Here is a 24402-nt window from a genome sequence, read left to right as displayed (position 1 = left end):
TCTTATCCTGTTGCAGTCCATTGTTTACAAAGAATAGGGGGAGATGTTTAACTTTTGTGCCTGTGCCTAATTTTTTCAAAACGCTTATCAGGTTGTGTTGAAGAATCCTTTTGGTTGTCCCAAACAATAGCTTAGTTCACACCTATGTGACAGGCCACCCCTACTTAAGCTCATTGGGCGGTGGCTTTTCTTATTTTTCTCTTAACTCTTTGGTGGCCAGCCACCCACTTTCCCCATCTGTACCGCCTGGCGCCAGTATTATTGACCATTTTAGCGATGTTTGCAGACTCATCGTGTGTTCTGTATTATAGCTATGGAGACAATAGTATGGCTCATTTGACAGGCATTGTTCATAGTCCATTACTGACTAATCAGTTAATTTCTACACACTGTAGTTTGTAGTTTATTACACACTAAACATCGCCCATTTCCAAAATAATCCAGTATTTTTCCATACATTGCGAGATATGACGCGTTATATGCAATAAGCCCAAATCGTTCTGGTTGATCGCCTGAAACCCCAAATACTCCCAAATCAAAGGTATATACCATGTACATATGTGCCTTCACAAAATCTTCAAGAGAGGGGGGTCGTTTCAACTAGAAATTGTGATTGTGTTTGTCGAGCATGTTTTTTACGTCCGGTAAAACACGACACTGTGATCGTTACAAAAACATGTTTCAGGTTCAGTAAAATAGACAATATACCTTACCTTAGCCAGAAGGTATTCCAAAAAGAATAATTCCCAGTGATCGCATCGCCATCGCGATTACCCGTGTATATGGGAAATGGGCTTCAGGCAAATAAATCTCGAGGCAATCGCTGTCGCTCTGTCTCCGAGGAGGAGGAGCCCTTGCAAAAAAAAATAAGAGAATAGGTGTATCCACACCAAGCCATTCCAATTCAAAAGGTAGGCGATACTGCCACCTGGTGAGATTCGATCGTCATTGCAATTCCAACGTAGGCAGATGAGCCAGGGACACCTAGAGGGCTCCGGCTGACCGTATAGAACGGGGATCAAAGGAAAATATCAAAGCTATCAAAGCATACCCGACTATACTCGGGTATGGCACCCAAAGAGTTAACAGACGGTTAAGAAAAAATATAAATGAGAGTTAACACATTGACTGCCAAGCTGTTTTCCCATCTTTGTACTTAGTGTGCCAGCGCTGTAAAGTATAGGGATTTTCACTGTGCGTTGCAGTGTTTGCAGGGCTATATCTATATTATAGCTATGGCGACAATACTATGGCTCATTTGACATTAACAATCCATCGTTCAACATGTGAAAAAGAATAAATGTTTTCATGTATACGTTCGCGTGTACCATGGTGAATATTGTATAGTTTCGGAGTGATCCTGGCTAATTCCTGAAAACGCAGCTATGGAGCAATACGTGAATTTTGCTAAAAGCATTGGCGTTGCTCGCTTGTACACGCTACTATTTACAATTCAAAGGTATATAATAGGTATTATGTTACATCATTGTGAAAGGAAATCATTGTAGGATCAAGGTGGAATTGATGTCAGATAATCCTTACCTTTGATCGGGGGTATCCCAAAAAGAATATTCCAATTGTCTGATCGCGATTTCCAGTATTGGTGTCCATCGTGTCCCCGACACAATCCAGCACAACACATGCATCGAGGGGCAGGGATGCGTTCCAATGTGATCGGGTGAACCGCTAAGCTTGCCTGTACCAAAATGCTGTGCCCGGAGGGGTTTAGATGTAACACACGTGTGAAATAAGGTTTCAAAGGGTGGGCGATACTGCCACCTAGCAGGATGCGGCCGGTATTGCACTCTCGGAATCTCAGAAGTATTTCCTATGGTAACACAGAGGTCCGTCAACCTGTCACGAATAAAAAATCGAATAAAAGAAAAAAGGATCTAAAAACGAGTTTACTCGTCCTTGGCGCTCAGCGCATGGCGACCAAAAGCGAGTTAACTCGTCCTTGGCGCTCAATGTGTTAAGAGAGTATTGGTGAATGAGGCCCATTGTCTTCTTCTCTTCCTCAGTGTGTCTCCTAGCTGGTCATGATGAGAGCACTCCTCTCAGCCAAGCTCATTTATGATGTACTTTGTACAATTCGTTTTTACTATTAAACCTATTTTTATCAGAAGATCTCTCTACGATATAATTGAGTCCGGATTCCACCACAGTTGAAGCTGAGGGTGAGGAAGTTGACACTTTATGGCTAACACTATTGTAATAATAAATTCCCAACACATAGGTTGGGCATAAGATGATAATTACTACTAAAGCTTTGAAGCCCCCCCAAAAATGTTGGTAATCGTGACAGCCATAACATTGCAACTGAAAGTTGATTCCAGTGTTGCGTTCTGTGGGTACAGAGGTGGTGTCTGCAGGCATCAGTGTGCTGCTGATCTACATCCTGACGGGCGTGCTGCTCAACGAGGCGGTGCAGAGGACGGTGCACCCTGACTTCAACATAGATGGTGATGTCATGCTCATCACTGCCGCTGTGGGGGTGGCGGTCAACCTTATGTGAGTTAACACGCATACATACACATCTCTCTGATCACTAGGGTTTGGTACCATTCACATTTGAACCGACACTGGTACCAGTACCAGCTCCTGGAATTCTGTATCTGTACCAAACGGTACCTTTTTTTCGGTACTTAACTCTCTCTGTAATAACAAAGAATTTAATTGCCGTTGTAAACAATTATTCCAAACATCTCAATTTAAACATTGTTATTTATTTAGAACATTTTGTTATTTATTTACAGACCACACAAAATGAATCTCATGATCATATATTATGTTTTTAAATGTCTAAATATCAACATTATCTGGCCATGCTCAGTAAATGTTATCAAACTCCAAAGACCCAAGAGATGGGACAGTAATATAAATATTTGTGGAAAAGGCTCCCTCTTGTCTAGTATATTACACTCTTATACTTACGGATTAAAGCGCTCCGTCTTGAGACGGATTTCGTCAATTTTATTCGGAGTCGTGGCGGATTTTCCGTCAATTGGCTACCTGGTATAATATGATTTGTAGATGCATACAGATTGCAACAAAATTGAGCCAATCAGCGGCTTCAAATATGATGAAAAAGGGCATTTTTCCCTACCGCGGCCGTACCAAGCAGAGTCATTGGTGTGGGGGTGAGTGGACTGATATTGACTAACAATAATGGATGCAGTTACTCGAGAGACAGGATTACGCTAATAGTTCGTTGTCGACATAATCGACGACGGCGATCATAAAAACTCGTCGACGCAGAATTTTTTCGTCGATGCGCCGTAAAAAAAAAAAAAAAAAAAAGACAAAGCAGAGGAACAGATTGGACATTGAGCATGACCTCAGAGTTGCTTTGTCTACCATCACCCCAGACTCTGGTCAGGAGCAAACAACATCCCCAGTTATCCCATTAGTTCCCTGGGATGTTAAGCTAAGAAGGATATATTATTTATTATCATTATTATTTTATTTCATTGTGTTTTTAGCCCTAGTTGAACTTTTGTTGCAACCCCAGTTATCCCATTAGTTCCCCCAAACTTACTGTCGGTCTGTTATGTTAAGCTAAGAAGTCTGCTAAGAGCCCGGAAAAGGAGCCGCGCCCACAGGAAGCAGAGATGGAGGGTGTGACAGAAATAATCGTTAGATTAGTCGACTAATCGAAAAAATAATCAACAGATTAGCCGACTACCAAAATAATCGTTAGTTGCAGCCCTAGTTGGATCTAACTAAATGGATTTATGGACACATTTATGCCCGGACCACAAAGCTTATCGAAGGGTTAGCGCGATTGCTCTACCGGTGAGACTCAGACTGTTATATTATGATATGAAAATGTAATTGTAGTGCTGTCAGACCGTGATACGGGTTGTCTTCCTTTTAGCTAACGCTATTAAATAAAAATATACAGTGGAGGTTAAAATAAGAATATGACTTTGCCTGAAAAAAAAAGTTCAGTAAGGAGATGTTTTTTTATGATGCACCCCTGCGGGATTGACTTTACCATAAATCATAGGCTGATATATGCTACATTTAAACATATACATGTTACAGGACAAAAGTAATAGATTTAATCACTTTTATTCTTTTAAACTTTGTCTGATCGACCTTCAGCATACATAGACAATGAACAGGCAGGTAGATCCAGTAGCAGAAATGCATTTGCATCATTAGGCTATGTTAGAAAACACATGTGCACAAATCCTGCATTAGGCCTACTTTAGTGGACAAAACCCAAACCAAACAAAACGTATTTCTTGCGCGTTGATCTACCTCTGATACTCACCGGAGTGAGCGTGGAAACTTGATGTCCGTTTAGCTAGTAATGCTATAACTTATATAGTATAAGCATGGACGTGCGCATACTAAAAGAAGGCTCCGATGTGTCGGAGGTAGATAAAAGCGTGAGAAATAAATGGAGATGGGCATGGCTCTACGAAACGGGGTATGATAACAAGCCTTTTAGTTCATGGTGCAAAAAACTAAAAGAGCCAGGTGTGTGTTTTTGCAACGTATGCCACAGGAAATTACAGTATGGCAGTAATGGGAAAAGGGTGCTAGCTTGCCATCAATCAGAACTTCAGAAGCTAGCCACAAGACATTTGCGCTCTCCAGCACACAGCCTCCCTGCCTGGCACGACAACCACAACAGTAGGGTCTATAGTCACAGTCAGGACAGTAGGCTCTACAACACAGTGGTCTATAGTCACAGTCAGGGCAGTAGGCTACAACACAGTAGTGGTGGTCTATAGTCACAGTCAGGACAGTAGGCTCTACCAACACAGTGGTCTATAGTCACAGTCAGGACAGTAGACGCTACAACACAGTGGTCTATAGTCCAAAGACTAGAGGAAACTCTTGATGCAGAAGACTTGTGGATTAAGTACAAGACGCATACATTTTAAATCTATATTTTATGTTATGCGTGCATAAAACCCAGAATTAGGAGTTTTCAGTATGTAAGCTGCACTTTTTTTGTTGTAAAATTCCATTATGTATTACCGTAAAATCTCAAATATAGGACGGTTCTTCTATTTACCTCAGCTGCAAAGAGCACCAGGCCTTTATTAGAGAGAGGCTTATATAAGAGGCAGGCCTTAATTTCTAAAAATGACACTCATGGACATAATCCCTTCATTTTCAGACTTTTATTGCATTATTATTATTATTATTATTTTTTAATACGTACATATTGTCTGTCTACATTTATTTAGACTAGCATTGGTATTTAAATATTGAGTGCAGTTGAGTAATTGTGGGATTAACGTAATTCACACACTGAAGTTGGAACTGTCTATACTAGGTTGCGGGGTCCGGGGACGGTTTAGCGTGTGGTACCTTCTCGACTTCCTCAGTCGAATCGAGTTGTTGACATGCAGGAAATAGCTTTAGCTGACGCTATCATAGCATCATGATCTGTAATGTGTCAACTGGACAACGTCAGCCTCGTCTGCAAACGCCATATAGATAGCGAACGTTAACGTTTGCAAACGAAGTCAACGTCATCCAGCTGACACCACAGATCTAGATATTATGACAACGTTAGCTAGCGCTAAAGCTAACCAGAGGGAAACGTTAATGTACGGTAGTCAGTGTAGCGGGAGGCAGCACTTGATTTCCATTGGCAAGAGTTTATCTCATTCTATATCACGGCACGAAAAATAAAAAAAATACTTTTTTTTGCGACCTTATATTAGAGACCGGCCTGTGTTTGTCTAAATGCATCAAACCCCCGGCCATTATAAGAGGCCCCTCCTTTATTGGAGGTCCCTCCTCTATTAAAGGATTTACGGTATTAAAGCACTGTTCCCTTGTTTAGTTCCTTGTTCAAGTCATAAGCTTGTTCAGTTGTCACAATGTACTGTAAATAAAAACGTGCACTGAAAAGTTACAGTATGTAGATTTATTTATTTGTATGACAAAGTCAGAGTCAACCCTTGCAAAAAGTTGTATTTACATGATTTTAATGAATTGAAAACTGCATTGTTATTACGTAAAAGCAAACTGGCAATAGAAAAGATGTTCAAAACAATCTAGTTCCCTTAAAACGCTAATGCTATTAAAAAATATACAGTGGAGGTTAAAATAAGAATGATTTGGCCTGAAAAAAAGTTTAGTCAGGAGATTTATTTGGCTTTAATCCCTTAATACTAAACGTGTAAAGGTACTGATTGACCTACCGTGAATCGGTATTCTGTAGTACCGATGTAATTCGGTCGGTACCCTTAAAAGTACAGAGTTTGGTACCCAACCCTACTGGTCACAATACGCTGTGAAATGTCCAGAGAAAATGATGGGGTTGTTTGACAGATTGGTTAACCCACTTCCAATACTAGGGATTGTTTCTTGAGCCTTTTTCTTGAGTAAAAACTTGCTTTCAGTGGAGATTTCTATTGAGGAATATCCTTAGTCCAGGATCCATACTTAGTCTTGTCTTAAACTATGTCCATGTATGTAACCGACCCATATTACATCAGCTAAATTTTAACAATACAGTCCAAAGTACTCTTTTTTATTAACATTCCGGGTAATTTAGTAGCCAGCTGGACCTCATTGTGTAATGTTTGACTTCAGTGCTAGCAAGATGAAAGAGGAATTTACACATATATTGTCTACTAATGGGAACATGCCGCCTGTCTTTCTGTCTTCAGCATGGGTTTTCTACTGAACCAGAACGGTCATCTCCACTCCCACGGCCATGGCCACTCCCACGGCCCTGCGGCAGCCTCAGACCCCCAGCCCCATGGGACAGGCCAGCAGCAGAGGCCACACGGCAGCCTGGCTGTCAGGGCTGCTTTTATCCACGCTCTGGGTGACGTGGTCCAAAGTGTCGGGGTGCTCATAGCCGCCTACATCGTCCGCTTCAAGGTGCCTCCCACCTATAATGATCTGGTTTTATCATGAGGGGAAGTACTGTTTGCTAAGATGGACTATGTACAGCTTTGTCTTGGGATGCACGGACACTTATTATCTGGTGTATGCCCTATACCAGGACTGGTATATGATGTGAGGCCCATACCAGGACTGGTATCTGATGTGAGGCCCATACCAGGACTGGTATCTGATGTGAGGCCCATACCAGGACTGGTATCAGAAGTGAGGCTCATACTAGGACTGGTATCAGAAGTGAGGCTCATACCAGGACTGGTATCTGATGTGAGGCCCATACCAGGACTGGTATCTGATGTGAGGCCCATACCAGGACTGGTATCTGAAGTGAGGCCCATACCAGGACTGGTATCTGATGTGAGGCCCATACCAGGACTGGTATCTGATGTGAGGCCCATACCAGGACTGGTATCTGATGTGAGGCCCATACCAGGACTGGTATCTGATGTGAGGCCCATACCAGGACTGGTATCTGAAGTGAGGCCCATACCAGGACTGGTATCTGATGTGAGGCCCATACCAGGACTGGTATCTGATGTGAGGCTCATACCAGGACTGGTATCTGATGTGAGGCTCATACCAGGACTGGTATCTGATGTGAGGCCCATACTAGGACTGGTATCTGAAGTGAGGCCCATACCAGGACTGGTATCTGATGTGAGGCTCATACTAGGACTGGTATCTGATGTGAGGCCTATACTAGGACTGGTATCCGAAGTGAGGCTCATACCAGGACTGGTATCTGATGTGAGGCCCATACTAGGCCCACATGTTGAGTCTTTGTCTGGGGAAAGCAGCAGTTGTGATTGGAGGATCAAGAAAAGAGGGCGAAGTTTGAGATGGGTCAATTTGTCCACAAAGCAAGTCTTGTCTGTAGCAGGCATTCATTCATTCAGGTGTTTGTTAGAGAAGTCTCCTACGGATCATTAGGCTTGTAATGACTTGTCCTGCCCGATGAGCTGTGGTACTTCTGGGTGAATAACGACATGAATGAATCATAGGCCAACAAACCGCATTGACAGTGCTGTGTCTGTGACGAGGTTGTTAGTTTTAAACATGGGTGTAAAGTACTTGAGTAATTGTACTTACAATACTTAAGTACTGTTTTGGGGGATTTGTATTTTACTCGAGTATTATTAGGTTTGTATACTTTTACTCAATTACATTTCAGAGAAAAAAAACACTTTTTACTCCTTACATTTAAAATGCAGACCTACAAAGTACAAATCTCGCAGGTCCAACAATTTTAATTAGTATATTTGTTTCTCTGGCCGAACTAACATTAACGTTATTAATCCTGCGGCCACACTTTATTTAAAAACAGCCAATCAAATCCCCATCAATGGAAAATTAACCCGCCCATAGCCATGCTGATTGGTCCTTGTGCAAGACTAGAAAGCGGGGATCTTTGATTAAACACCTGCTATCAGAAGAATAGACAGTCAGAAAAAAAGTTTTTACTTTTACTTTTTATTACTTAAGTACATTTTAAAGTAGACACTTTTACTCAAGTGTGTTTTTAGCCAGATACTCTAACTTTTACCTGAGTAATATTTTGAGACGGTACCCATACTTTCACTTAAGTATAATTTCTGGGTAATTTTTACACCCCTGCTTTTAAATGACCTGATGGAATGTTTTGACCTTGCAGCCGGATTATAAACTGGCGGACCCCATCTGCACCTACATCTTCTCCATCCTGGTGCTCTTCACTACCATCCGCATCATACGAGACACAGGAGTCATTGTCCTGGAAGGTGAGTCACTTACTCACGTTCCTTTTTTACCTCACCTGATGTCTCGAGCGTCTACTAACCCTGGTCCCTGAGGTACAAATAATTTAGGCTTTTGCATATCTGGTTTCAACGGAACTAATAGGAATGTCTGATCACTAAGGGGGCTTTCACACTAGCCATTCGGGGTCGAATCATAGCACGATCGCACCAAAATAGGGTGTGATCATCCCTGATGAGAACGCTCCCCCCGTCAGCGGGGACGCTCATTCGCTCCAAACCTGGACCGCTGGAATAGGTGGTCTCGGGTCCGAACCAGCGTCCCCGACGACGGAGCGGGGGGGGGCGTGGTGTGCAAGCTTGTACCAAAACACGGAAGAGGCTTGCTGTATCAACTTGCTGACACACACAACGTCATTATTGTAATGCTTTCATGCTTGCTTGAATTTTGGGCAAATAAAAACATACAGCAACAACTGGACAATACCAACAAAAATTATATTTATGGGCAATTTGGCGAGTTCAGACCTCAACCAAACAAGCATGTTGAGCCTCACGGCTCAGTGGATGAAAACATGAAGCCACGTTACAAGCCCAAGACTTCCCTGGCTCGCATTAGGCCTGGCAATTTTAGTTGCCATTGCTATGTCTATACATTAGTTTCTTGTTCGAATGCATTTATTTCTATAGACCAGTGACATGTAATATAATTGACGCAAGCAATGGGCTAACGTTAGCTGCTAAGTTATCCCATAAATAGGCTAAGCTAACTAGCGTTAGCCGCTAACCCTGGAAACGCTCAAAGCGGACTCCACGACACAAGTTCCATTCGTGAGAAAAAGGGGGTGGGATATATTGCCGACGCTTGACAACAGAGGCTCAAAGATAACTTCATATTTATTGGTTATTCGTTTCTTTATATCGGGCATCCAGTTTCCATCACTGTGTGTTCAACTGCTTGTGTTGACGTTCGAGAGTGACATCATCACCTACGGCAGCTTACACGCTCAAAAGCAAACCGTAAACAAAAACCGGAGCGAACCAGACTGCAGTGTGTACACAAATAATTATAAAATAATAAAAAAAAAACTGGTGTTCGCACTCAGGGCGGAGCGAGGACGGAGCAGAGCACCCGTTCCTAATGAGAAAGCCCCCTAAGTGTGTCTGACTCCTACCACCTGAACTGCACGGACTACAATGTATAACGTGACGTATATCATGCATGCCAGTTAGGGTACCTTATGTATACTGCACTTGTGTGTACTGTACTGTATACTTTACTTACTCATAGTATATATTCAGATTCTAAGTGTTTATTGTAACATACAATATATAACTGATGGGGCATACAGACCCTCATCTGCACCTTTTGATTACACTGTTTACTTTCTCATATGCTTATATAGAGTTAATTATATAGTTTACACTGCTTATTTTTTATCTTTACTATAATTTTATTGCCTAGATGTATGTCTTCTACTGTACCATGCCCATACCTGTACCCCCCCCCGTCTAAACCACATTTCATGTATGCATGAGGAAGGATAATAATGATAATCTAGCGTTGATTTCAGGTGGGGCTGGGCGATATAACTATAATTATCGCGATATATTTTAATAATCGATATCGAGGAAAAAAAATATATGTCGAATATACCGGTATATATATTTTTTTGTGACCTGCAACAGGGCAGTTTTAAAACCAGAGACAGTGGACAGACTTGTCTTTCTTGCCTGCAACTTAAAGTAATGGCTTTGCTTGTCCAAATGACAATACTGACCAAATTGAGATTTATTTTTCTCTTGTCCATTTATTTTGTTTGCTTTCTAATTTAAAATACAGTTTGAAACCGTCTGTACACAGTAGGCTATGTGTGCTAGCAGAGCTAGTCTCCAGTCACGAGTCACGGTGCACATGTGCGGTGGTTTGTCCACCAAAAAAGCGCCAAAAGATAGAAAAGAAACTAGCAGAGCCAGAACTGTTCAACTCCCCTGGAGCCACAGCCAGCAGAGAAGCCGGTTTACTTTCGCTTTCAAACCAGCTGCAGCCTGAGAACTGGAGTGTGAGGGGATGTAACACTAAAGATGGCGGCAACGACAAAGAATTGCTGCAAAATAAACATACATCGGTTTAAATTTTTTTTTTTTATAAAAATGTTATACTTATAACAATATCGAATATCGAGTGATATGATATTGTTATCGATATCATTATCGCGATATCATTTTTGGCCATATCGCCCAGCCCTAATTTCAGGAAGATTCGATAATCAGGCGAAAAATGACAATGTGATAAGTGAATTACACAAAAACGCTATTATCGCGTCTTTTTCCTGGAATTACTCAGAAGCACCAAACTATTCATATTCAAAACGGAAATGTACGGGTGAAAAAAGTATCCGTTTTTTGCAGGTTGACTGGAAGCAACTCACTGACAATCGACAGCGTTATTAGACCTATAGCTATAATATAAAATAGCTCTACAAACTACAACTACGTTTACATGGGGTTAATGGACGGCAAGGCCAGGTCACTTCCCGGAAGGGGCATGGCACTCAATGTGTTAAGTGCAGACTTTCAGCTTTACATACAGCAATTTATATATATGTGCCTCCTCCTTTTTAAGGGATCGAAAGTAATTGGACAATTGGCTGCTCAGCTGTTTCATGGCCAGTTGTGTGTTATTCCCTGGAATCCGTTGCTGTCAACTCTCTATGACAGGGGTTCTCAAACTTTTTCATACCGTGACCCCATTTTATTTAGGAATTTTTTTGGGGACCCCACATCGCGTAATTTCAACGCGGAATTAAGGAATATCAAAATAAAAGCACACGTTGTTGAACTTGATCATGCATATTTATTAGAAAATGTAATTACAGCACTATGTTATCAATACACATTTATAAAACGAGGCACATCTAGCCAGGATAGGTTGCCAGAACATAAAAAGGTAAAAAAAGCATTTTTTTTTTACTTGCCAATGCGCAACTGTCCGCCCCCCCCCCCCCCCCACTGTCACCTACCCGCGACCCCAATTTGGGTTGCGACCCATAGTTTGAGAACCACTGCTCTATGAGGTCCAAAGAGCTGTCACTATCGGTGAAGCAAGCCATCATTAGGCTGAAAAACCAGAGTGATGGCAAAAACATTAGGTGTGGCCAAATCAATTGTTTGGTAAATTCTGAAACAGAAAGAATGCACTGGTGAACTCGCAACACCAAAAGACCCGGAAGACCATAGAACACAACTGTGGTGGATGACAGAAGAATCTTTTCCCTGGTGAAGAAAAGCCCATTCACAACAGTTGGCCAGATCAAGAACACTCTCCAGGAGGTAGGTGTACAAAGTCACAACAAGTGAGAAGACTTCACCAGATTGAATACACAGGGTTTACCACAAGATGTAAACCGTTGGTGAGCCTCAAAAACAGGAAGACCAGATTAGAATTAGCCAAAAAACATCTAAAAAAGCCTGTACCGTTTTGGAACAACATCCTATAAACAGATGAGACAAAGATCAATTTGTACCAGAATGATGGGAAGAGAAGAGTATGGAGAAGGAAAGGAACTGCTCATGATCTAAAACGTACCACCTCATCAGTGAAGCATGGCGGTGGTAGTGTTATGGTGTGGGCATGTAATGGCTGCCAATGGAACTGGTTCCCTTGTATTTATTTATTGATGTGACTGCTCATAAAAGCAGCAGGATGGATGCTGAAGTGTGTCAGGCAATATTATCTGCTCATATTCAGCCGAATGCTTCAGAACTAATTCGACGGTGCTTCAAAGTGCAGATGGACAATGACCCAAAGCATACTGCACATACTGGCAATGGCCAAGTCGCGTCTATATCTTTCACAGCCGAAGAGTGCGTCGCGTTTCTCTGATTGGCCATGATGCCCATGTGACCGCGGCAGCGCGAGAGAGCGGCAGTGCGGAAATAGGCTGCATCCTCCACGGCAAGAAAGACAGACAGGCATTCTCTGTGACAAACCCTAACCTTACCCAACTCCGAAATAATGCCTAACCTTAACCCTCCCTAACCATAACTTAACCCTAACCTTAACCAACTCCGAAATAATGCCTAACCTTAACTTAACCCTAACCTTAACCAACTCCGAAAGAATGCCTAACCTTAACCCTCCCTAACCTTAACTTAACCCTAACCTTAACCAACTCCGAAATAATGCCTAACCTTAACTTAACCCTAACCTTAACCAACTCCGAAAGAATTCCTAAACTTAACCAGCGGAAGAATGCACGTTTATAGCGAGAGATGATAAACGTAAAAAAGAAAGAAAAAAAAATTGAAGTGATTCGAACTTGTGAGCAACCGCACCGCAGGCTCCACAGCACGGCGGCGTACCAGTTGAGCTAAGCGTCGATGGAAAAACATCGGGGATTACGGCTACATAATGCCGCAAGCTCTGCGGCTGCCGCGCTGCCGCGGGGCGTGTCGCAGCCAATCAGGGAAAACGCGGAAGCACTCGGCAGCACTCTTCGGCTCCAATTAAAGAATAGGCGTCCCAGTCAGTCACCTGACCTGAATCCAATTGAGCATGCATTTCACTTGATGAAAACAAAACTGAAGGGAAAATGCCCCAAGACCAAGCAGGAACTGAAGACAGTTGCAGTAGAGGCCTGCCAGAGCATAATCGGGGGCGAAACCCAGCATCTGGTGATGTCTATGGGTTCCAGACTTCAGGCTGTCATCGACTGCAAAGGTTTTACAACCATGTATTAAAAGTGATCATTTGATTTATGGTTTGTTTGACCAATTACTTTTGGTCCCTTAAAAAGGGGGGGGGTGCATGTGTAAAAACTGTTGTAATAATTACCTACACTGTTCACCTGATTTGGATGTAAAATACCCTCAAATTAAAGTTGAAAGTCTGCACTTAAAGCACATCTTGTTTCATTTCAAGTCCATTGTGGTGGTGTACAGAGCCAAAATTGTGAAAAGTGTGTCAATGTCCAAATATACATGGACCTGCCTGTACATGATTAGTTGACATATGGCAATAAATGTCTCCAAGCTTTGCTAAATAAGATCTAGGTTGCCTGCTCCTCCCAAGAAAAAAGGAGGAAAAAGAGCACAAAACACAGAATGCCCATAAAGCCTGGTTGCTTCCCAGCGTTCATCTCTTCCCAAGGCGATGTTGTCGAGCATTCACACACAGTGTGTTAATAATGATTGTTGGGGAACACCCCTTAGGCCTATAGCTATACCTACAATGAAAATTCAAGCCTTTTTACTTATTATTATTATTTTATTAAAATGTTTAGTTTTTTGCTTGGTTTCTTTTTTCTATAAATTTTTTTATTTGTTTGCTATTATTATTGTTGTTGTTGTTTTTCTTGTGTGTGTATGTGGGGACGAGTAGGGATGGATGTTGGATGTGTACCGGTCTGGGATCTATACTGGTGCTCACCCCTTTGTTTGTGTTTTTGTCTCTTGTTTTTTGTATGGGTGATTGGTAAAAAAAAAAAAAAAAGGTGTCAAGATTTCGAATATGCGTATGTACATTTGTGTGTGTATGTACGTATGTAAGTATGGATAGGTGCAGATGTGTATGTGGGTACACATACTATACCTAAATGTAAAATGATTTTCTTTGACACAATAAAGAAAAAAAAAAATGATAATAAATAGTATTTGTAGTGCACTTTTCGTTCACTAGGATCCCAAAGTGCCACAGGGTTAAAACAATTAAAAAATAAAGTAAAAAAATTATTAAAATTATTAATAATAAAATACAAAATAACAATTAAATTAAATTAAAACATAGTTAAAAACATACTATAAACAGAAAATTAAAAACAGCACAAGAAAAAACCCAGGCTCTGTGGTGCCCTCAGCTGGATGGGGAGGCTGTTCCACAGGCGTGGTGCAGCCGGGCAGAAGGCTCAGTCCCCCATGGTGCAGAGCCTGGTACTGGGGACCCGAAGGAGCAGATCTGAATGTTAGGAATGGGTGTAAAGTGTGTGGACTGAAATGCTATTTCCTGTCATGTCAGGGGCTCCCCGGCACCTGGACGTGCAGCGAATCAAAGAGGACCTGCTGAAGCTGGAGGACGTCCAATCGGTGGAGGAGCTGAACGTGTGGGCGTTGACCACTGACAAGACCGCCGCTCTCGTACACCTGCAGCTCTGTGAGTGGTCGCTTCACTCTAGCTCATCCAGTGAGAGAAACGCATGGCGGGGGAGAAATGATGTCATAATGAATGATGACCATTTGTAGTACATTTTGTCAGTTTATTTGAATGGCCCAGACATTAAAGGGCAAAGTCAGAATTTTTAACCCCTAACCCTGTTTCCTTCTTACCGACAATGGTCCTTATTCTCGAACAGACATACGTAAAACTTACCAAGGATTTCCTTCGTAACCCGATTTATGTACTTATTCGGCATTCTCGAACGGCTTCGTATTGTAAATTCTTTGTAGGATTTACGTACTCGAAAAGGCAGTTGTAAATCAGACAGACCGGTATGCGCCCGTGGTTTCAACAGCTTTCTCTGGGACAAGTCATTGGGGATTGCCGATACTACTGACATCAGGAATTAAATAATTATAATGATAATTAATATGACAATATGTGTACCATTAATAATTACGTTTTGCCTTTATAGTCCTGACTCAATGAGGCATCGTGAGCATTACACGCACACACTGCAAACTAAATAAAAAAGAACTAAACCGATCGCTGCGGATATAGCTACTGTATAGTGGAATATACTGTATTAATATGCCATATACTGTCTTCTCTATTATTTATTGTTGGTTTGATGTATTCCTATACTATTGCTAAATTAAATAAATGCGTTAGTGAGGCAGTCTCAGTCAGCACACACACACGTACTGTATATATATGTGCAAAATTAATCGTTCCAGCAGTAGGCTTCTATTATTCTAATGACTTGTTTTATTGGGTATTATAGTAGTAGGTCCTACTGTAGAACATGACATATTAGCATGACATCTCATTGTAATGTCAATACTGAACAACTGGCTTTTGGCTCTTGACAAGTGTGCAGTTGTTCAGTATTGACATTAGAATGAGATGTCATGCCAATATCACTTCGATATGACCGACATCCGTGGAATAAAATAATTATAATGATAATAAATACAACACTATTTGTATCATTAACAATTATGTTTTATATTTATAGTCATGACTCAACGAACCATGTCAGAAAATAAATAAATAAATAAGAACTAAACCGATCGCGCGGATATAGCTATAGTAGAATAGACTATTAACACTTTGAGTGCCAGCGACGTGTTATGTCGTCTTTTCATGCCCCCCGTTGAGTGCCGACGACGCAAATTGTCGTTTTTTTTTATATTAGCGATCTGAATTCATATTTCATCAACCGAGTCTCCCGTTGGTACTAGTGGTCTGCAAGGGCCTTGAAATAAAGCCTGAGCCCTGCCCGAGCCCGTGAATTTCAGGCCCTGCCCGAAAATAAGCCCGACTGTAAATAATATTTTAAGCCCTAGCCTGCGTGAAAACCAGAAAAAAAATTATTATTATTATTATTAAAATATAATTTTTTTTTATTTGTTTTAAATATTCGAAACACGGTTTTATATGAACGTAATAAATAAACAAAAACGAAAATGTCCAATAGGTCTAACTAAATAACACATATCATGCTGAAAACTAACAACCATTCTATAGCTATATCCAAATATGAAATAATTTTTTTGTTTTAAATATTCTAAACACTTTATATATTAACTTAATAAATAAACAAAAACGAAAATGTCCAATAGGTCTGCCTAAATAACGCATATCACGCTGAAAACTAAGAAGCATTTACATAGCCTGTTTCGCTCTTATTAGAATGCTGTCCCTCCCAGTGCTCGCTTATAGACTGACTCACACAGCAGCCTCAAACGTATTGAAGGCTATAGAATCTTCTTTGACACACACACACACACACACACGACACACAATAGCCTACTCAGTCACTATACAAACAAACAGAAAACAGAAATCAGATTTAGAGCAGAGCAACATAATGAAAAGCACAACAAAACGGGTAGCGACCCAGAAAATAATAAACATCACTCACCACGACGTCAGCAACGCGTTGAACAACGTTAACAAAACTTCGCCAACCGGCTACATACATGATACATCCAAGAACAAATTAAAACGTTCGCCAACTGGCTATATTCCAACACAACCAATCGAGTTGTCCCCTGAGCTGAGTTCTCCCTGCGCGCTGCGGTAATTACATCCAAATGTTTCTCTGATGACAGCTTGCGCAAAAGAGAAAACGAATCTTAAGGAAAACGGGTGCCCGGGCCCGGCCGAGCCTGAATTATTTATTAAAAAAAAAAGCCCTACCCAGCCCGAACCCGCCGGGCCGGGCCCCGTCGGGCCTGGGCAAGGTTGCAGTGCACTAGTTGGTACAGCAGCCCCTCTAGGAGCTCCGATGGGAAAATACCGCCCCCTATTGTCTATCCCTGTATAACTGCAGGCCATTCGATTATACTGGTGGATCTGTGGAGGGGGAGCCTCCTCGCTCCACTATGCTGGCGAGGGATCTGATGAACAGGGAAGTGATCGCGAGATGGAAAGCAGCCTGGAATATATATTTACAGCAGCCAATAATCAATCAATAAACACGATCGATATTTGAATTGGCGATCAGGAATTAGAATAATCTTTTTGGAGAACATCTGATCTAAAGTAAGGAGTCTATGTTACCAGTTTTAGGATAATCAGAGCTGTATTCACTGAGATAACAGCGTGTCCCGTATGTGTATATGTGTGTGTGTGTGCTGTTGAGGAAATGAGAGAATCGATTTCTCGGCTCGCTTCTATAGCGTGCATAAGTACACGTATACTATCGATAATCTAGCGTTTATTTGAAAACGATTCATAAATAGGCCGACAAATGACAATGTGTCTAGTGTATTCGAGAATATTCCAATAAATGCCGTTTATGAGGGAATCTTTCTATTTTCCGAAAATCTTCGAGAAAACGTTAGCTTTTCGAAATGCTATAAAAAGGATATGAACCGATTTATAAAAAAAAAAAAAAAAAAAAATCCGTTTCGACAATGTTGACTGCAAACAAGTCATTGATAAGTGATGGGCAGATTAGACACATAGCCATAATTTAAAACATAGATTATGCATTTTTAACGCTATCATTGAAGTGGATGATGGCACTCAAGGTTCTCAAGATTCTTACTTTCATAGTACATGTACATGTTTTTAGTTTATCATTTTTAGTTTATCATTTTTAGTTTTATCATTTATATACTGCATACTATCATGACTTTCATTACTTATCTCGTACGAAGTAACGATCCATTCCTATCCTTGCTTGATTTTTGTTTTGTTTGTCCTGTTTATTTTGTGATCTTGTATGTTGGTTTACTTATTTTGTAATGTCATTTCTCAGTTGATTTTGTTGTTGTAGACTGTTTCGATGTCCAATGTTTTTTTGTGTTTTTATTATTATTATTATTATTTATTATTTTTATTTTTTTCTTCTGAAAATGTACATACATTGTATTGTGTTAGGAGCCCCTCGAAAACGAGATGCTACATCTCAAGGGGTTATTCTGAATAAAGAATTTCAATATACTCAAGGACATTAATCAACGTTATGGCTGGCACTGAAAGTGTTAATATACCGTCTTGTTATTATGATTATTATTTATTGTCTGTTTTATTTATTTATTTATTACATTGCTTGCGCACATCTAAGAGCCAGTGTAGAAACGGCTTGGTTGTATGTTACTATTGTACTTACATTTTCACTCTGGTTGGATGCCAAACTTATTTCCGTTGTATTGTATTTGTGCTGTATGATGACGATACATTTGAATCTAATCTAATCTCATTTTGGGAGATTGGATAAAAGATTATCATTTGGAGTCGCAAATCGCTGTCGCGCTACGTTGTGTGTGTGTGTGTACAGTATCAGCTCCTGCGTCGTAATGAACTATAGATTTATATGGAATTCGTTAATCTATTCTTAGTCTATTCCAGTATATCGCGCAATTGGGTTATTAAGATGCAGCAGGTGAGGCACTGGAAGGCGGCTTAGTGAAGATACTGTACAAGAGCCAATCGCGCAGTCATTCATTATTGACATAAGTGAGATGTCATGCTGATATGGCATGTTCTGTGGTGGGACATGCTGCTATAATACCTAGTGAAATGGGTGATTAGAGTGATAGAGGCCTGCTTTGCTGGGGCGATTTATTTTGCGCGTGTACAGTGCCCGTGTGTGTGCTTGCGCACTGAGGCTGCCTCACTGGATGCTACACAATGGAGCATTTATTTATCCACTCTGATTGGATGGTGTATTGTACTTGTGCTGTATAATAACAATAAATTTTAATCGAATCCCATTTTGAGATCAGTCGCAATCGCTTCCACGCCAGCTGTAGAATGGATCAGCATGGTGGATGGCAATGCCAAACCTCTGTTGTTTTGCACACGCCTCATTTGCCTTATAATTGTCTGTTTAACTGTGCACATGACAATAAACAATCTAGAATCTTGAATCAAACACACCGATTTCTGATCTAATGCTTGTGTGTTTGTGTTTCCAGCACCCTCTAGTGCCAGTGCCTGGGAGGACGTCCAGGCAAAGGCTCGTCACCTGATGCTCCACACCTATGGTCTGACCAGGTGCACGGTGCAGGTGCAGACTCACAGGCGGAGGCCGGTACACACCTGTGCACACTGTCAGCTGCCCAGCGCCTGAGGAGACGCACACTCACACACACGCTCACACACACACACACACACACACACACACACACACACACACACACACACACACACACACACACACACTTGCTCCTGGACTGTTTTCAATGAAGCCACTGGTCAGGGGGCTCTGCAGAGGGACATTCTGGCAGACCACTTACAGCTCAATGAGGGTGCAGGAGCAGCAGGATATGCAAGCGGACATTATTAACCAATCACTTGTGCCAAAGTACAGTCAGTGGAATGATTGGTGAGGATGACTACCGGATGCACATATCTTTTTCTTTTCTTTAAATGATGGCCACCTCTTGCGGGGGGGCTATAAACCCATTGCTTGCAAATGTTTCTGTGGAAAGGCTGGATGTAAAATGTTCAACTGAGACGAAGAAAAAGGTGGTCATGCTCTTAAATCACCATTAAAGCCTATGTATGTCAGTAGTTGAACTCTTCCTTTTTGTACTCTACTCTTTGATTGTTTTTCTGATGTAATCATCAGGTGTAATTTACTGTTTGTTTGTTTGTTAATGTGCGCGTAAACAGTGTCTTGTGTTTTCTCTTACTTTACCAGGGATGATGGGAAATTAAATGGTATCTCGTGTAATTTGATAATTGGTGTATTAACAGGGCTCCAATCTATATGCATGTAATACACTATTTTGACCACAGAATTATCATCATCATCGTCTGTGTTCCCTGTAGGGGGCGCACTGGAGTGAAACAGAAATCTCTTTATTATGCACCTGAATGGACCTATCAACTCTGCCCCCTTTCCTTGATCCTCCAATCACAACTGTTGCTTTGGATCAAGAAAAGAGGGCGGAGTTTGAGATAGGTCAACTGTGTTCACATTTCACCTGCTAAAGGGGCGATAGTGACTCAGCAGGTAGAGCGGACATCTGGTAATTGGAAGGTTCCCGGTTCGATTCTGGCTCCTCCGTGTCACGTTTCGAGGTGTCCTTGAGCAAGACACTTAACCCCTAACTGCTCCTGATGAGCAGGTTGGCACCTTGCATGGTTGCCTCTGCTGTCGGTGTGTGAATGTGTGAGTGAATGTGAGGCATAAGTTGTAAAGCGCTATATAAATGCAGTCCTTTAAAGGATGTTATATGGCCGTCCCCTATACAGAGCATGGATATTGGGATTATTTAAAGCTGTCTTAACTGGATACTGACCAACACTTAGATTAACATGGAACGTAACGTGTCAACAATGGTAATTTATTGTGGTGGAAGAACGGGCAACTGACAATCAGTGTGACTTGCTTTGAATAATGCTGAATGCTACAATGGAATAGTTGGAAATGGTTTTAATACGGTTTCTGTTTACTCTGTATAATCAGTAACATGTTAATATGGTCTTAATTGATTTACTCATCGGTACAGTAATTGGGACATCATTTCAGAGTTGCAATGTTTTCATGTATGGGGCGACAGTGGCTCAGGAGGTGGAGCCGTCGACTGGTAATCGGAAGGTTCCCCGTTCGATTCAGGCTCCTCCCGCTCCCGGGCAGCATGTCGAACTTAACCCCTAACTGCTTGATGAGCAGGTTGGCACCTTGCAGGGTCGCCTCTTCCGTCTGTGAGAGTGAATGGGTGAATGTGAGGCATAAGTTGTGAAGCGCTTTGGATAAAAGCGCTATATGAATGCAGTCCATTTTCCACTTACCATCATGTGTAACTATATGCGTTTTGAAGCTTCCAGGTTTTGAAGCCAAGAATAATATTTATCATGTTTTCCTTATCAAGTATTCAGGCTCTGGTTGGTTTCCTTGTAAACCTCTCCATTGTCCTGTTATTGCTAATCAAGGGAAGAAGAACTGGGTCACTCAGTTTTAGTTTGTAACCCCCAGGATTTTTTCTTTTTCTAAATTACTTGAGCTTGTTTTAGTGTTTTGTATATACATTGCATGTTATTGTTATTGTAGGCACTTCATGTTTAGTTTAGCACATTTGACTCCTGTAATTTGCACATTCCAACTTCAACGTTTCTGACAAGCTTTTTTTTTTTTTTTTGTTTTTTTTGCTCTTATTCGTTTAATCAGTTACTGCTGTTATTACATTGAGAGTTCCTCAAGTTATCGTTCCTTTTACTAATGGCATGGTTATCACTTTCTCAATTGGAATACTCATTGAATATTTCTCACCTGGAATACTCATTGACACTTAACAACTGAATGAGAAATATATTATTACATGTGTAATAAATAATTTGAACACCCACATAATTTGTAATGGTTTGTTCTGTTTTGAATATAGAACTATTTGGTTCACCCCTATTACAAAATGTCAATTACAATATGCTCCATCATCTCCAATGTGATTCAAACATGGCGTAATGCACAGAGGTCTTGTACTATCAAGTGCCCATGGCACCTCGACTCTCCAATATTTCATAACCAACTATTACTTGTTGGGCATAAACCCATTAACAACCCTCAGTGGGAAAGGAAAGGAGTACACACTCTGGGGGATGTTTATGATAAGACCGGTCTTCGTGTGTTTCAAGACCTAAGATTTTTATGACCTCAGCATATCCTTTTACTTCTACTTACAGCTAAGGGCGGCGCTCAGGGTGCATGGGATCCCGTGGGGTCGGCCACTACATCCACACCCTTTTTTAAAGCTCATCAGAGACAGAACAACTAGGTTTTCAGTCAGCTTGGTGCATTATGGCTGGTGACAGATGAGCTCCAAAAGGAGATGGAGTCCTTCACTTGCATTATGTATGGCCATGGTCGGATGAAGTCAGTTGATGCTGTGCGTGCCAAGATGCTGCAGAAAACGGTGGGTCTTGATAAAGTCCTGGATGCAAAATCCAAAGTAGACCTTGAACACCTGCCTCCTCCCAAGGTCTGTCTCATCCCACATGTACAGCGAGTCAACTTCAGAGTTGCCTGCTACAAAAGAGCAGACCAGCCAATATTTGAGATGCCCAAACCCTATGATCAGGATATGGGCTGGGAGAAGATGATGGATGAGGGGGTGTTAGAGCCTGTCTGGCCGATTGGACCCATCCTCCCTCCTTCTCTTGTTGAGGTACTGGCCCAGAAAGTGGAGTCAGAAGAGCAAGAAGCTCTTAATAAGGAGGCAGGCTATGCAAAACATAAAGTGGATGAGGAGGATGGAGAGTACAAGTGTGATGGAGATTGGAGAGATAGACTTTGACGATCTCTTTGATGATGATGATTAGTAGTTTAGGTTTTAATGTTGTGCCAACAGAGAAGATGTACTGTAATAGTACTTTGTTTGAACCCAAAACATATTTCACTGCATTTCAAATTGTATAGGAAAATGTGTTAATTTGGATGAATTAGTCTTTTCACATTAGTCTTCCACTTTTGGCATTGTTTACACAAAATCTACAATATTTAGGGCATAACAGCATGATACAATCTTTATTAACATTGTATTTCCAATATTAACCTCAAATTGATCTCATCTGATGGACTACATTTGAGTAAAGTGGGAAAATAGAGATGTGATCTAAACATTTTCAGCTTTTTTTGCATTTTCTTGTCCTGAAATAGAATCAAAATGTGTTTGAATCTTAAAAATAACTATTTTACTGAATTCCTTGGGTCAATATTGTTTGGGGAAATGTTTTAATTTGTCTCTATATCTTGTTAACATCAAACATGCTGTTTTCTTTTTCTTCTTTTTCAGGTTTTGTTCGGGATAAAGGGTTAAAAATAAACCCCATGGGACATTATTTCAACCTGTTACCTGTTAAAATCTTAAAATAGACACTTCAAGGATTAAGAAAAAACAGGTTCCATCTATGTTTCCATCTAGATTAAAACCTCAGGGGGTTTTGTTTCAGATTTCTATACACTCTTAGTCAAATCCACATATAAAAACCTAACATTAGATATAGTTTGGCGAGAGGACATCCCAGAATTAGACCCTGAGTTTGACTGGGATGATATCTCTGGACTAATGTCACATTGGCTACCCATAACCCTATCACCAGAAAATACATTTAAATTATATTCATAGGACGTATCTCACACCTAGGAAACTGTGCATTATGGGGTTGGTGGCTGACTCTCTGTGCACTTTGTGCGCTCTGAGGGCCACTGGCACTTATATGCACATGTTTTGGGAATGCCCACCGGTGGCTCGCTTTTGGAAATCTATAACAACTAAACTTTCAAACATATGTAACCTGACAATGCCACTTGCAGCAGCAACACTGCTCTTAAAATGATATATCACTACTGCCGGCCTTCACACAGTAAAAAAAAATATCATTCTCGTGGGCGTTACAGCAGCCAAGAAATTGATAGCCATGAGGTGGAAACAACCTGAGAAACTCACAACGACCAATTGGTCTTTGACACTTTTGGATGTCATTTACATGGAGATCTCCGCTGCTCGGGTGATTGGAGTTGGGAAATCCAACATTGAACTATGGGCCTCAGCAGCCGAGAAGGTAAAGGCCATGATCTAGCGGCGAAGCGGCCAGCGGGGTCAGGATGTTGGTCCTGAGGGGTCATGGGGACCTTGGGTGGGGGAGGAAATCAGGGGCGGATTTAGGACAGAGAGCATACCTTTGCTCCCCCAAGTTCAATGCCCCAGTAGCCACCCCCTAGCCCCGCCCCTGGAGGAAATGTCTTGTGGTGTCTGTGATAGTACTGTCCTGTGATGTCTTGTGTATTATTGTTGTTACTGTATTGTGTTGTGTTTTGTTACATGTAAAAATGGACAATTAAAATGCTACTAAAGTGCTACTTTCTCAACACTAGGTGGCGTGACTACAGTATCTGAGGGATGCTTTACCTGCTGTCCTCTTCTTTATTTTTTATTTAAATTAGTACACTATGTAATGTTTTAAAAAAAAATCATGAAGAGTGTCTGGTAATTAGAAGCATAAAGAATGCACTGCTCAAACAGAAGAGAAGGGTTTGTCATTGATAAGCAGAGTATAAATGATACTGGGAGTGTTCTGGTTACCAGGCAACTGAGTTAGTCTGTTAAAGGCTGATAGCCACAGCAAGCCACCACCTCTATTTGCATGAAGGGAGCCAAGGCTTTACAGCGT

At 41.2% G+C, this 24402-nt stretch overlaps 1 protein-coding gene across 2 annotated transcripts in view; it reads left to right on the top strand.

Moving 5' to 3' along the window:
- The window catches only part of slc30a4 (solute carrier family 30 member 4), a 30078-nt gene extending 8530 nt beyond the window's left edge, over positions 1 to 21548 (top strand). For both annotated transcript variants that reach the window (XM_084337746.1, XM_084337745.1), the window contains exons 4-8: positions 2358 to 2511; positions 6645 to 6861; positions 8534 to 8639; positions 14632 to 14766; positions 19203 to 21548. In XM_084337746.1, the coding sequence (XP_084193872.1) occupies positions 2358 to 2511; positions 6645 to 6861; positions 8534 to 8639; positions 14632 to 14766; positions 19203 to 19357 (767 nt within the window). In that variant the 3' untranslated portion in view covers positions 19358 to 21548. The remainder of the gene's footprint in view (positions 1 to 2357; positions 2512 to 6644; positions 6862 to 8533; positions 8640 to 14631; positions 14767 to 19202) is intronic.
- Positions 21549 to 24402: the final 2854 nt, after the last annotated feature.

The sequence above is a fragment of the Notolepis coatsorum genome, assembly GCF_963971535.1.
Source record: "Notolepis coatsorum genome assembly, chromosome: 20".
NCBI classification, from domain to species: Eukaryota; Metazoa; Chordata; class Actinopteri; order Aulopiformes; family Paralepididae; genus Notolepis; species Notolepis coatsorum.
Note: the sequence above shows the minus strand (reverse complement) of the source record. Positions and strands in the feature narration are given on the sequence as shown.